The sequence below is a fragment of the Humulus lupulus genome, chromosome 6, assembly GCF_963169125.1.
Source record: "Humulus lupulus chromosome 6, drHumLupu1.1, whole genome shotgun sequence".
In the NCBI taxonomy this organism is placed as follows: Eukaryota; Viridiplantae; Streptophyta; class Magnoliopsida; order Rosales; family Cannabaceae; genus Humulus; species Humulus lupulus.
In genome coordinates, this window is record NC_084798.1 from 21,400,066 (window position 1) to 21,413,601 (window position 13,536).

Below are 13,536 nucleotides of genomic sequence, written 5' to 3' on the forward strand. Positions count from 1 at the left end.
TTTTATTAGCTGATGTTATAACTTATCTAAAAGTTAAACAAAGTGGAGACATTTATTTTTAAGTCCATCAGTAAATATATCAAATATGTCATTAGCCCATGATGTTAAAACTTTCTTTTTTGTTGAGTATATTTATGAAAACTCAAGCAAACGTCAAAGTGGATAATAAAATAGAGAAGAATTGTTTTGAAGAATAAGTAGAATACAATACACTTACGACTAGAACAACATTTTCTTTCTGACCTTTCAATACTGGTTTCTGCTACAGAAAGTCAAGTCAATACCGCGTGGGATTATCATTTTGCTTTTGACCAGAGGCCTTTTTATATCAACTGCTGTCATTTGTCACGTTCTTTGGTTATATTATCAGAGTTGTGCTCTTGTTTCTATATGTTTCTTGGCTTTTTATTTATTTTGAGCACTTTGATAAAAAAATATTTGTTGGATAATTTTTTATTGAATTAACCGGGCAGCAAAAAAACCTATCTTAAAAGGGGTCTAAAGGAGCTATAGTACTCCTTTCATGCTTTCCAACTGCTCATTTTCTTTTCTAGTAGCCAAAATCTCTCAATTCTGCAACAATGACTGATGCTGTGATCTCTGCTCTTATCGATCAATTGATTTCATTCACAAGTGAACACGTAAAAAAGGCGAAACTGGTATTGGGAGTTGATGATGAAGTTAAGAGCCTCCAACGAAATCTGGTGGCCATTAGAAGGGTTCTTATGGATGCTGAAATGAGACAACTGAAGGAAGATGATGTGAAACTCTGGCTGGATGATCTAAAAGATGTGTCATACGACATGGATTCTGTGCTAGATGAGTGGAACACTACCATTCTTAAGTCAGAATTTTACCAAGGAGAAAATGGGGCTGAAACTAGTAGTACTACTACTACTAATGCTACTCACAAGACTAAAACCAAGGTCTGGCCTTCTTTTCTCTTTTCTTGTTTTCATTGTAGCAAACTAAGTCCTCAAGTGATCACTCATCGCCTTGCTATTGCTAATGAGATTCAAAGCCTAAATGCAAAACTACATGAAATCACCTTATCAAAGGACAGGTTTGATTTTAGGAGAACAAGTGGCAGTACTTTTGAACTTATTAAGTGGCCAGATTACACCACCTCTTTCCTTGATGTGCCTGTGGTTTATGGTCAAGACCACTATAAGGAAATTCTGATTCGTCGATTAAAGCTAATGGGGAGTGACCAAGACAGTGACCAAGACGACATGAAGGAACCCAAATTCATCCCCATTGTTGGAATGGGAGGAATTGGAAAGACTACTCTAGCCAGAAATGCTTATAATGATGCTAAGGTTAAGGCCATTTTTAAGGACTACATGATTTGGGTTTGTGTTTCGAACCAATTTGACATTGCTAGGATTGCCAAAGAAATTATTGAACAACTCACTTGTCAAACCCCAACCGTCATTGGATTAGAATCATTAATGAAAGAATTTCGAGAATCTATTAAAGGCAAGAAGTTTCTACTTGTACTGGATGATGTGTGGACTACTGACTACAGCAAGTGGCTTTCACTAGAACAAATTTTAAAGCTTAGTGCTGTTGGAAGTAGAGTTGTGGTGACCACGAGAAATGAGCAAGTGGCCAAAATGATTGGAGACACAAATAAGATTTGCTTGAATAAATTGACGGAAGAAGATTGTTGGTTGTTGTTAAGAGAGATAGCACTTTCCAATAGAACTGAACAAGCTCGAGAAGATTTTGATGTGATTGGTCAAAAAATTGCACGTAAATGCAATGGTTTGCCTCTTGCAGTGAAGACTTTAGGGAGTCTTTTGCGTGTCAAAGACATTGAAGAGTGGCATAAAATGTTAACAAGTGAAATTTGGGAGTTGAGCAATGTCGATGTGGAGCTTTTCAACCCACTGTTATTCAGTTATTATGATTTGACTTCTATAGAAAGACGATGTTTTTTGTATTGTGCCATCTTCCCAAGAGACCATAAGTTTGACAGAGATGATTTGATCCAACAGTGGATATCACAAGGTTTTTTCAAGACGAGGAATAATGATCAACAAGAATTGGAACAAATAGGTCAAGCTTGTTTTCAAAACTTAGTTATGCGATCATTTTTTCAAGATTTTCAGTATGATTATGATGAAAGCGTTGCAGAATGCAAGATGCATGATATAGTGCATGGTTTTGCACAGTATCTCACGAAAAATGAATACTCGATTGATTTAATATTCGATCACACAAAGAGAATTGACTTGAGTGTTCGCCATCTCCACTTAATAAATGTTTCACCGGTGATTCCAGCTTTCTCAAATCTGAAGAAGAAGAATTTGCACACTCTTATAGTCAAGTGTGATACAAAATGCATGGTTTTGAAAAAATCATCTACTTTCATGTTCCCTCATGAGCTCTTGGACTTGAGATGTCTCCGGACATTAATTTTGAGGGGAGAATCAATGGAGTTGCCATCAAATATTGGTGATTTGACACATTTGAGATATTTTAGCTTCTATTCGGATATTATCATCAATGTGCCTCCCACTATTGGCAATTTGTTTAATTTGCAAACCTTAAAGTTTTTCTGTTTGATTGTGGAACTTCCAAAAGAGGTTGGACAACTGATTAACTTAAGACATCTTCATGTAAGTCAAGGGTGTATACTAAGTTGGCCAAAAAATATCAGTAACTTGACAAGACTTCAGACGTTGGGGAATGAGCGTTCGAATTTGTACAGTATCCAAAACATGATAGAGGTACGAGATATACAAAATTTGAACAATCTTCGTAAAATTTGTTTGGAAGGCTTAGGCAGAGAAAAACATAGGGAAGAGGCTAAAGAAGCTCAACTTCAGAAGAAAACAACTCTTGAACACTTGACCATGTCTTTTAATGGTGATGATACAAAGAAGGAAACTCATGAGATTGTTCTTGAAACTCTGGAACCCCATATCGACTTAAAGTCTTTGTATATTTTTTGTTACAGTGGTCAATCCATTTCCCCTAGCTGGATGATGTCGTTGATTAATCTAAGAAGCTTAGTCTTGACTCAATGTCATCACTATGAAACATTGCCTCCTTTGGGGAAACTCCCGTGCCTCAAATTGCTTAACATAAGCAATTCCCATGGTTTGAAGAAGATGGGGCCTGAATTTTTGGGAGTAAAAATCAATAATGGTGGTGAAGAATCGAAGAGCACAGATATAGAGTCATTGTTTCCAAAACTGAAACAACTTGTAATCTATGATGCAAATTCGTTGAAGGAATGGGTTGGAGTGTCAGGGTGGAAGATGAATGGCCCTTTGAAAATAATGCCTTCTCTTGAAACCTTGGAAGTCTCTTCATGCACAAATTTGGAAACGTTGCCTGACTTCCTTGAGTCAACTCCGCTAAAGAAGTTGATAATTTATCGTTGTTGGATTCTACAAAATTTTTGCCAGAGGGAGACGGGCAAGTATTGGCCCAAGATTCGTCATGTTCCAAATATTGATGTTGGAAGGTAAAATATTAGGGTTGGGATCCAATTTTATGTTTTCAAATACTTAAAATTAGTTGGACCCATTATAATTAGTGATTGGTAGTTTGTTTTTGAAAATCAAATTCAAATCTATATCCAAAATTTATTAAGGAAAATTGAAAACGAGAAAATCTCATTTTCTCAGTTTTGTGAAATTATTTTCCAAAATCATTCACCCAAAGACTTAAGACCGAACCAATCTCATTCTTTTCTTCATTACTGCAACGCGCCAACCGAAGCAGAAAGCTACCGCTCCTACTTAATGCTTTATCTATGATTTACTTAAAATGAAAAATTTCTGTTATATTTTCAAATTTAATACCAATCAGAGATTTAGTTTTTTAAAACTCAAAAACAGTTTACTGACATTGAACCAATCACATTTTCAGAAACATGTTTTTAGTCACTAAATTCATATTTTCATTTCAGAATCCCACTTTTCAAAAATACATTTTTCTAATCGCGAACCAAGTTTTAAGTTTGTTTGAATGAGACAAACCTAACTAGTTCTACCATTTGGATGTACAGATTTCATGTAAATGAATGAAGAGAAGTATAACGGAAAGGGTTGGCTCATGATTGTCAAGTTCCAAATTCATATTTCAAGGTAAAAAATGATTAAACACTACAAGAATTTAGAATTGAGGTTTTATATTATGCTTTTACAATATTATACAGCAACCTCTGTTATAATTTGTTTCCAACCTCTATTATAACATTACACTTGTCTCTATACATCTGTCTAACATTACATTTTGCTATTTCCTTCTCTCATAGATCGAATTAACTCAAGTTGTCACAGTACTCAAGATCTTTATAATTGAAATTGCTAAAGTGATCACATTTTTTTTTCTGAGAAAAAAAATCTACAGGTCTCATGGTTTTGTGATTGCCATTTTGTTTTTCTTCGTGATCAATTTTTGCTAGTTTTGTAGTTGTTAGTTTTTTGGATTTATTTGTAAAACAATATACGTGTGGTTTTTCACCTAATTCATTAGAGGAAATTTAAATAACACTATTCTTTCATTTGATTTGTGGAGCTAATTCTAATTCTGGATGCAGAATGATTTATTTTGAAATGAATTATTTTCTATAAATAATGACCAGAAGATAGTTTTAAAGAAGTTGTAAGTTTTATTATACGAGAAGAAATTTTGTATGTACAAGTACACAGCCAATTTTCTCTTTGTTTCTCTGCTGTCAATGGTTGTCTGGCTATCTCCTTAATTCTCAAACTTGTGGTTTTGTTCTTTAAAACCAGAAGAGACAATTATATTCCTTAATTTATGAGCATATTTGAGAAGAAAACATATTGGGCATGTTTTTACAATTTTCTTTTAATGATGAACACATTTTGTCATAACTCATAGTTTGAATTGATTGACATGGACAGAGACAACCTTGACAAATCAGTATACCGTTATAAGGCTATTTTATGTTCTCTTTTTTCTCTTCTTAGAAATTGATTGCATGGCATGTCATTATTGCTTTTATGGATGGCTTTGACAATCAAGCCAAATTTCTGTCACTGAACAATCTTGGTGTTGTTGTTGTCAGGGGGAAATGGATGATGCATGCACCTGTAAGCATGATTGAAAATGCCATTGTTGCAAATCTTTCATATGCAGAAGCATGTAATAACTTGGGTCTTTGTCTCTTCACTCTTTTCCATGCTTTCTCTCTTGGATAATGTGCAATAAGTTCTCTCTTGGAATAATCTTCTCATCTCTTGCTTGGATCATCAGGCCAATAATGCTCTATGTTTCATCTTTCACATTAGCTTAAGTACTTAAGCAACATATATTTTAGTTTTTGAAACCTTCAATAATCAGATAATATAAAGGGTACCGTACATGGTTAATGTTGTTATAAGTTAATTTTCTTCTAACATTTTAAGTGCAAATTAATGCATTTCCATATTTTTCCAGTGGGCTTGTTAGAATGCATTTCTTCCAGCTTTGACATCTTTCTTCTGAGAATTGATGTCCATTAGTTGCTCATGTTGCTTGGAAATCCATTTATTCTCTTTGTGATGATCTTAGGAGCATGAATGGTTTGACCAAGCTAATCAAGAAGCTGATGAGTGGAGGGCTAGGGAAATTGCCAAGGGTATTGGAAGATGCAAGGTATTCAAATATGTTTCTCTCATATGTATAATTTTTTAGTGTTAGCACAGGTTCATCTTGTCAGTCTTTTTTTTTCCCCTAATCTTCTGCAAGTTTATCTGTTACTTATTTGGGCATTTGGATCCTCAGGTCGAGAAGATGAAGGAGATTGCAAAGCTGAAAGCAAAGAGAAAAGAAGGAAGCTAGAATCTGAGGTTAGATTCTCTTGGCTTGCTTTTGGACCAGATACTAAACTTCTTATTTCAAAACACCATTGCTGCCCTTTTAGACTTATGCTCTATTTGACAACCGATCTCATATTTCAGCTGGAGCTGGCTGTAAGTGATAGAGAATGTGTGCTTATCATCCATACAATATTATTATGATACAGGACATTTTCATCCTGAGGAAGATGACAAGTTTCTTGAGAGGGTTCAAGCTGAGGTTGAGGAAGACGAGTGCCAAGTGTGGAATTGATTCCTCCCAAATCCCAACCTAACTTAACCGTGTCTGTTAAGTTAGTTACTGTCATAACTAACTACCATATATCAGCTACTTCATTTGCTGCCTATACAAGGACAAGTCTTCTTCTTCATATTTGAATAAGATCAAGAGAACCAAAGAGAGAAAGAGTGAGCTGAGATCAGAGAAAGAGTTTAGGGTCCAAAGGGTTTTGTACAGAGTACACAGATGCACGATTGTGTATGCTCAGGGGGTTGAGTGTTAGAGAGATTCCACCATTGTAAACCTGTGTTGAAGGACTCATTCTCAATTGTTGTATACTCGAGCTACGGATCGATCAATAAAGAAGATAGTGTTCCAACTGGATGTAGAGACAAAGATCACATTGATCTTTGTTCTTGAACCAGTATAATTTCTCTTGTTTTGTCCTTTTAGTTTTCAGTTTGATAATTGTGTTCATTTAGTGTTTGATTGTTTGTCGTTGTTGGATTGCATTGAGTTTTGATTATTACTAACCTGTTATCTTGAGTTCTATGATTAAAGACCCAGACCAAGCAATTGCAGCAACTGATACAGAGGCTGCAAAGTGTGGCATTTTGCAAGTACTGCTGAAGAATCTAGGAAAGCCACCTATAATATTGATCCTGACACAAAAGATAAAAACACTGATAACCGAGGAAGAAAACAATGAGGGAGCTCTCGTGAAATTTGATGAGAACTCTAGTGCTGGTTACTTTGTTGAGGCCAAAATGATTGCTTACTCACTTAACAGAAATGGAGGTATGGTTGCTTAGTTTTGTTTAGTGCTCTAGTAACACTATTAAACTAATTAGGGAACAAGGTCCTAGCTCCTTGGCTTTCATCAGCAGTCTTGAGATAGAAAACATGAAAAAGGGGTTCACTCAATATTCATATCTAATCTACAAAAATGGTGCATGTTAACTTGAGTTTGCAACTTTTCGTTAGTTGTGAATTGTGATAAACACTGTCAAAATTAAATTAATCTGAAGTTTAAGCAAGTTTTTTGAAGTTTTATTATTTTCCCAACCACGTGATTAGTCATCAACAATACAAAAACTAAACTAAAAACAACTTCTTGACAACCAAATATCAAGATATTGTGATGTTGGGAAAGGTCAAGTGAAATAATTTCATCCCAATAGGAAAGGAAGAACGTTATTCGATATGTTTGTTTCTGAACATTTCATTGTAGGAGCATCACGATTGATGCTGGAAAAATGTAATTCCTGGCACAAATACTTTAGGAGGGGTTTTCGGTGCACCTCCAAAAAGAGTAGATCGGTGTATCCCTTTTATGTTTTTTTGTGAGAGACTCAAATTATTTTGAGACAAGACCTATATTGAATTTGATGAGACGATGAAAACTTTTAAAGAGTATCAGCGGTAGGTCAGCTGGGAGTTACACAGGCAATGCATGTGCTACTTAAAATTTCTTATATTATCTTTTTTTTTTTTTTAAATATATATATAGGGTATTTCTGTAGTGCGGGCGCTGCTTTAGTCCGTATAGGTGCGGCTCTTTTTTCAGCCTTAGATTATATATCCAACAGCTGCCATTTATTTGATCAAAGTAAGTTTGGATGTATTAAAATATTATTTAAAGCTGTGAATACTTACTTTCAACCCACGTGCTTTCTGGCGTCTACCTCATATTTGTCAGAGAGTGAATTGGTTTTTCGATTTACATAATTTTTTTTACCGAACAAAGCATCTGGATTTTGTACTCTCTCACCACAAAAAAATGCATAGATACGTCATGTGTCTTAAATTTATCCTTTTGAAATTTTGAAATTTTGTAGTCATTAAATATGCATAAGTTATATTTTGTGAATTATTACTGGATAACATAATAAACGAGTATAAATAATATTACAAGAAGGATATATTTTCTATATGGAAATTTTCTTTTCTAGAAGAGTTGTCATATTTTCTATGTTGACCCAAGATTTGGCCAACTGACACGGAGTCTGAATATGCTTGATGTGAATGAAAATATAAGAATAACGTAATGACAAAAGGGAATAAGACACAATATTTTATAGTGGTTCGGCCCCAGGATTTGGTAATGACCTACATCCACTTAGAATGATATTGATATAAAAACCAGAAGAGTGATTAAAGAACTTGGGTTCAATGAGTTTCACCACTTTCTGCAGAACAATACAATATTCCTAGGATAATTCTTATAACCTCTCACGATTCAAAGGCCAAAAGTCCCCTCCCTTGAACTATCTCTTGCTATTTATAGGCTCAAGGGGGATTACAAAAGATTGTTACAGATATTCTTTCCTGAATAATCGGATACTCAGGAGATTGTGTGAGATAAATTCGGGATTCATAAAGATCTTCCCATTAATGTTGCCTTGTACACGGACCTATCGACCAGACTGGTCGCAAGTAAGGAAGGCTTGCACTGCTTCAAATGTGTCATCTGGTCGTTACTCTAACAGAAACGTTTCCAGGTGTCAGCCACGTGTCCAGGGATCACTTGCCACGTCACAAATGCTAATTTTACGGATAACATTTGCCCCCCAAGTTTATTTATCACGACCAGTAAATAAACTTTTGAACGAATGACTCTTCGGTAACCTCGCCTGACGTGTCAGAACCCTTCGTGCGTTCTTGAAAAAATCACCCATTTCTGTCTAATCATGTCCTTTCGGTTCCCCAGAAACGATTTCGACAGCCATCCCGCTTCCCCATACTTTGAAAAAGGGAAACTAATGATTATACTTTTTGATGTCAGGAACAAACTTATATAAGACCTTCGAAGCTTTCTTTTTCTTTTTACGCACGCCACCGTCTTTGCAAAAAAACCCTAAGAACCAGAACCTCAAAACCTCTCCGGAGACCACTCTTCCGTACTACCAAGACTCATCCCGAAAGCTCCTTGATCTCCGAAGACCCTCCTTCCTTCTCCACGATTACTTTTCTTGGTAAGTTTTTGAGTCTCCACGCTTCTAATTTTTTGTGGTGCATGCTTCTGTTTCTGGATGTATACTGTTTCTGGTTTGAGATGCTTGTAGACAGAATATTTTGTAGGTGAAATAGGGTTACGAGTTAATTCACAATCCAGGATCATGCTTTTTAGGACGTAAAATCGAAGTAAAAATTCGATCTTTAGGCTAGTTGAAAAATAAAATTTTCCCGCCCTAAGGGGAGTTGAAAAAGCTTTTTCAGAAAAACTTTTTACTTTCACCCTTTGATCCGTTTTTCAAACTGTTCGTGTAGAAAAATTTAGCCTTTCGTTAGAATGCTGTTGTATAAAAACTTAATTTTTATACTCGACCAGCGTTATTCTAAAAAGCTTTCAAAAAATTTCTATCCTCACCCCCCCATTCTTCTGTATGCAGACTTTAATGCCAGATTTGTGGGGAGGTGAGAGGCCTATCGACGACGACCTTCTTGCCCAACTGCTCGAGGGAGAAAATCAACCAGCTGACCGCGTCCACGAGATCCCTTTCTCGCGACCCTCTTCCAGACCCCATCCTTCTCCTCCAATGGTCCGCTCCAAGTCTTCTGGCAAGAAAAGACCTGAGTCTGAAAGCAACCCAAATTCTCCTGCCCAGCCTGATTCGCAGGCTAGGGTTCCCTCGACCAGCGGTCGAGAAAATCTCGTTCCTGACCCTAATATCCAAACTAGGGCCCGCCCTCGTCATCAGAATCTGCCTGATGTCGAGTGGTATACTTCCCCAGCCTGTTCAGTGACCCCTCGAATGGTCGCTAACTACTTCAGGAAATTCCCCCTCACAGGGGTTACTATTATACGTCCCACCGCAGACCAGAGGGCTAACCTCCCCAGAGGTGCAAGCAGCGCCTGGTCCCGGTTTCACATTGAGGCGGGAGCTTATCTCCCTCTTCATCCCTTTTTTGTGGGGGTGGCCAATTATTTTGGTGTCGCCCCCTTTCAAATAACTCCAAACGGATATAGGATGTTGGCCGCACTCTATATTCTGTATAAACTTAACAAATGGCCAGAACCTTCGCCCCACGAGGTCAACTATCTGTTTGACCTCAAATCTAACCCACAGCACAACGGGACGGGCTTCTTCCACTTCTGCCACCAGGAGACCAGCCGGACGTTCCTGAGTGACACTACCCATATATCAAACGTGGGGCATTACAATAAGGAGTATTTCCTTACTCCAGACATAACCAGCAACAACTTGGCCTTCGCTCGAGGAGGTAAGAGGTTGTCTTTGACTGGTCGATACTTTTACTCAAGGTGTCTCCTTTCGTTTTTCTCAAACTGTAATCTTTTTTTCAGGCCCTTGGTTACGTCCGACCCCAACACCAGACATGGTGTTGAGGTCCAACACTCTGGCCAGGACGTCTGACGCAGCAAAAAGTGTCAAGACCCTGGTAACTGAAGCAAACTTGAGGCTGTTTGGCCTCCTGGCTCCTCGCCATGAAACTAGAGGGTCCGTGGTGGACGACGCCACTGCCGAGGGGATTCCCGAGCAGCAACCTCCTGTGTCCCCTCCTAGAAGGAGGCCAACGGGGGTTACAATCAGGGAACCCACGGGCAGTCCTTCCGCAGAGAGGCCCTCTGCTCCCTAAGGCAAGGGGAAACAAAAGGCCAAAGAAACCATTGTGGACTTGGGAGAATCCTTTGATGATAATGGTAAAGTTATTTCGCTTTTAAATGGTTTACCAATTCCCTGTCATCTGTTTCACGGGGAGGGTAACTTTACATATGCTCCAAACTTAGGGCCAGGCTTCTTCATGCCAGATAATGAATATATGACTAATAGAGTCAGTAGTGTATCGACCAGTAGTTGTAGCTCGGGTATTCACTTTGTTGCCTTTCTTCTGTTGCATATAATATATTTATATCTGCCTCTTATTCTTATCAGTTTCCTGTATTTATTTTCATGCAGATATGGCCACTCCCAATATCTTTGACATGTACCAGGCCGAGGAGGAAGAGGAGGTTCCCCAACTCCAACGGAGATCCAAAAAGAGAACTGGCGAATCCAGCCGAGCCTCTCCAGCCAAGAAGGGTCGAACAGAAGACCTTCCCAAGGACGTGCCAACTGGGCCAACGGGGCAAACTCATCCACCAGCTCCTACTGAGAAGCAGACTCCTCCTGCTCCACCAAATCCTTCGGCTGCGCCCACTAGAGAGGAAATTACCCGTGAAGAAGCTCTCGGGTCCAAACTCATGAACCGTGCCCTTCGATCAGCAAGGGATCGCCTTGACCGCATTGGTAAAAGTGACCGCGTCAAGGATGCAATGGTCGGGGCTGAAAGCATGGGGGCTGATCAGGTTCTGAACAGAACTTTGAATGAACTCTCCAGTGTGAGTATTTCTTCACTTCTTAAGCCTTAGTCTTTTATTCTTCAAGGCATGCTCTAACTTTTTCTTTTGTTCACAGGCCTTGCTGTTTGCTATCACTGCTCGTACCTATATCCAGGCTTCCATCGAGCAGGCTAAGGCGAAGGCCACTGAGAGGCATCAAGTGAAGGCGGCTGAGGAGCTTTCGGCTGCCGAGGCTAGGCATGCCAAGGAGTTGGAGGCAATGGCTCTAGAAAGGGATGCTGCGGTGACCAACTGTCAGAGGCTGAAGCCGCAAAAGATGTCACGGTGAAGTTGAGGCAGCAGTATCGAGAGTCCAATCAAACCCACCTTCGCGAGATCAAGCATTTGGGAGAGACACTCAAGTCCAAGGAGGAGGCTATTGTCACCCATGGAGGCAAGGTGAAGCAGCTGGAGCTTGACAACTCCAAGAATCTTGAGAAGTACAAGAGGACGACACTTCGATGTTTCTATAATTTCTAGAAACATAACCAGGGTGCCGACTTCAGCTATCTTTCGGAGGAAGTCAGGGCTGCTGAGTTGGCTCGCTGCACCTCTCGACTGGCCGAAGAGGAGGCAAGACTGAGGATCCCTGCTTCTCCAAGCATCGTTGGTGTGGAAGAAGAAGAAGTTGTCGAGGACGCGACCAACCAGGATGCTGCCCAGGACCCTCTGGCCCTAAATGCCTCTTAAACTTTCTCATTTATTTTTTCTTTCTTTTTGCTATACGACCCACGGGTCGTGATGTAAAGACAATAATTTCTTTTTTAAACTTTACTGCATGGGCGGTAAACCCTTTTTCCTTTTACTTGAACAGTTACATCCAAGCAGCGATGCTTGCGGTGTAAAAGCTTAAATCTTGATGCTATAATATCTTTATTTATAACACTTGTCCGTATGACCGAACTTAGTATAGTACTTTGGCATGATTTAACAAAACATAAATTCTGAAAAATACTCTAAGTACTGTAGCATGCTTTCACTCATTTTGTTCATGTGTTTACATACCTTGCGAGTATGATTTGCTATCGATGTGCCTTATATGCCCCCCAAGTGATCGAGGAGCTTTAGTTCCTTGGTCACTTGCCCTGACCATGGCCTGTTCGGACTTCGTGCGGAAAAATGATACTTGTAATACTGTAACGCCCTACTACCTTAGAGCCGTTACTAAGTGAGTTTAAAACAGAAATTGTGCATTTAATTGACTCAAGTGGTTTCTAAAACCAAAAGTGTGAATAAACCAGAGTTTAAGGCTGTACTCTTTGAAAATGTTTAGTTTCATTAAAAACGTTAATTATAAAATATCTGGGATCCCAAAATAAGGTTTACAAAATATTTACAACTCAAAATAGATTTACACTTGATCAGCTATCAAAAGAATGGTTAAATACAGCCATATACAAAATGCCCCCAACCAAAGCAGTCGGGCAGGCCGAACATGTACGCGCCGCCCCCACGCTCTCCATACTCATGGCCGGTTGACTGACTCCTTGCTTTTACCTGCCACACGGAGCACCCGTGAGCCGAAGCCCAGCAAGAAAACCCAAATAACACATAACATATGCAAAACAAATAGCTGGCAATAATTCACTGACACATAGGAAAACCATCATAATAAACAAGTACGGCCATGCCGCTCCCAAGGCCTTACCAAAGCCTGGAGTTTCGGTTCTCACCGCGAGGATAACTCATGTATCCCTTGGGTCCCACCCTGAATATAAGCATCCCATGTGCTGTGTGTTACTTTCGGCCCACGGCCGCCCCGGCCTATGCCGTACCCGGCCTCTGCCGCTCGTTTCATCATAATCACACATATAGTACATTCAAAATAAACATTCAAACACATCACGGTTCATTTAAGGTTAAGCATTTGCACGTAATACAATCCGGGGCCACGCCCTACAATCACACAGTGGGGCCATGCCCTAAACTCGGGTGTTACGGTTTTCTTACCTGTAATCCGTGCTTTCCGATGCACCACGATCACGAGCACGGTCCTCTAGCACGAGCCTCTCCGAAATCCTAGTCACAACACACATAAAACACTTTTAATACTAACCAAACCCAAAACCACTTCCCGGGACCAATCCCGCACTCTCGGGACCTGTAAAACCTTAAAACAACACCCCGGAGGCATCCCACGAACCCCCGGA

At 39.2% G+C, this 13,536-nt stretch overlaps 1 protein-coding gene across 2 annotated transcripts; it reads left to right on the forward strand.

The window, feature by feature from the left end:
• The first annotated feature begins 458 nt into the window (after positions 1 to 458).
• On the forward strand, positions 459 to 6,522 carry LOC133781843 (putative disease resistance protein RGA1). Of its 2 annotated transcripts, none has more exons than XM_062220940.1 (6): positions 459 to 3,478; positions 4,025 to 4,103; positions 5,054 to 5,130; positions 5,539 to 5,622; positions 5,752 to 5,816; positions 5,928 to 6,522. In XM_062220940.1, the coding sequence occupies exons 1-2, from the start codon at positions 582 to 584 to the stop codon at positions 4,041 to 4,043; spliced, it is 2,916 nt and encodes a 971-aa protein (XP_062076924.1). In that variant the 5' UTR covers positions 459 to 581; the 3' UTR covers positions 4,044 to 4,103; positions 5,054 to 5,130; positions 5,539 to 5,622; positions 5,752 to 5,816; positions 5,928 to 6,522. The 2 variants fall into 2 exon arrangements, with proteins under 2 accessions (XP_062076924.1, XP_062076925.1); XM_062220941.1 differs by having other exon boundaries at positions 5,993 to 6,522.
• Positions 6,523 to 13,536: the final 7,014 nt, after the last annotated feature.

What these genes read in the sequence shown, in the direction of transcription:
- LOC133781843 (XM_062220940.1), top strand. Translation starts at nt 582, where the DNA reads ATGACTGATGCTGTGATCTCTGCTCTTATCGATCAATTGATTTCATTC.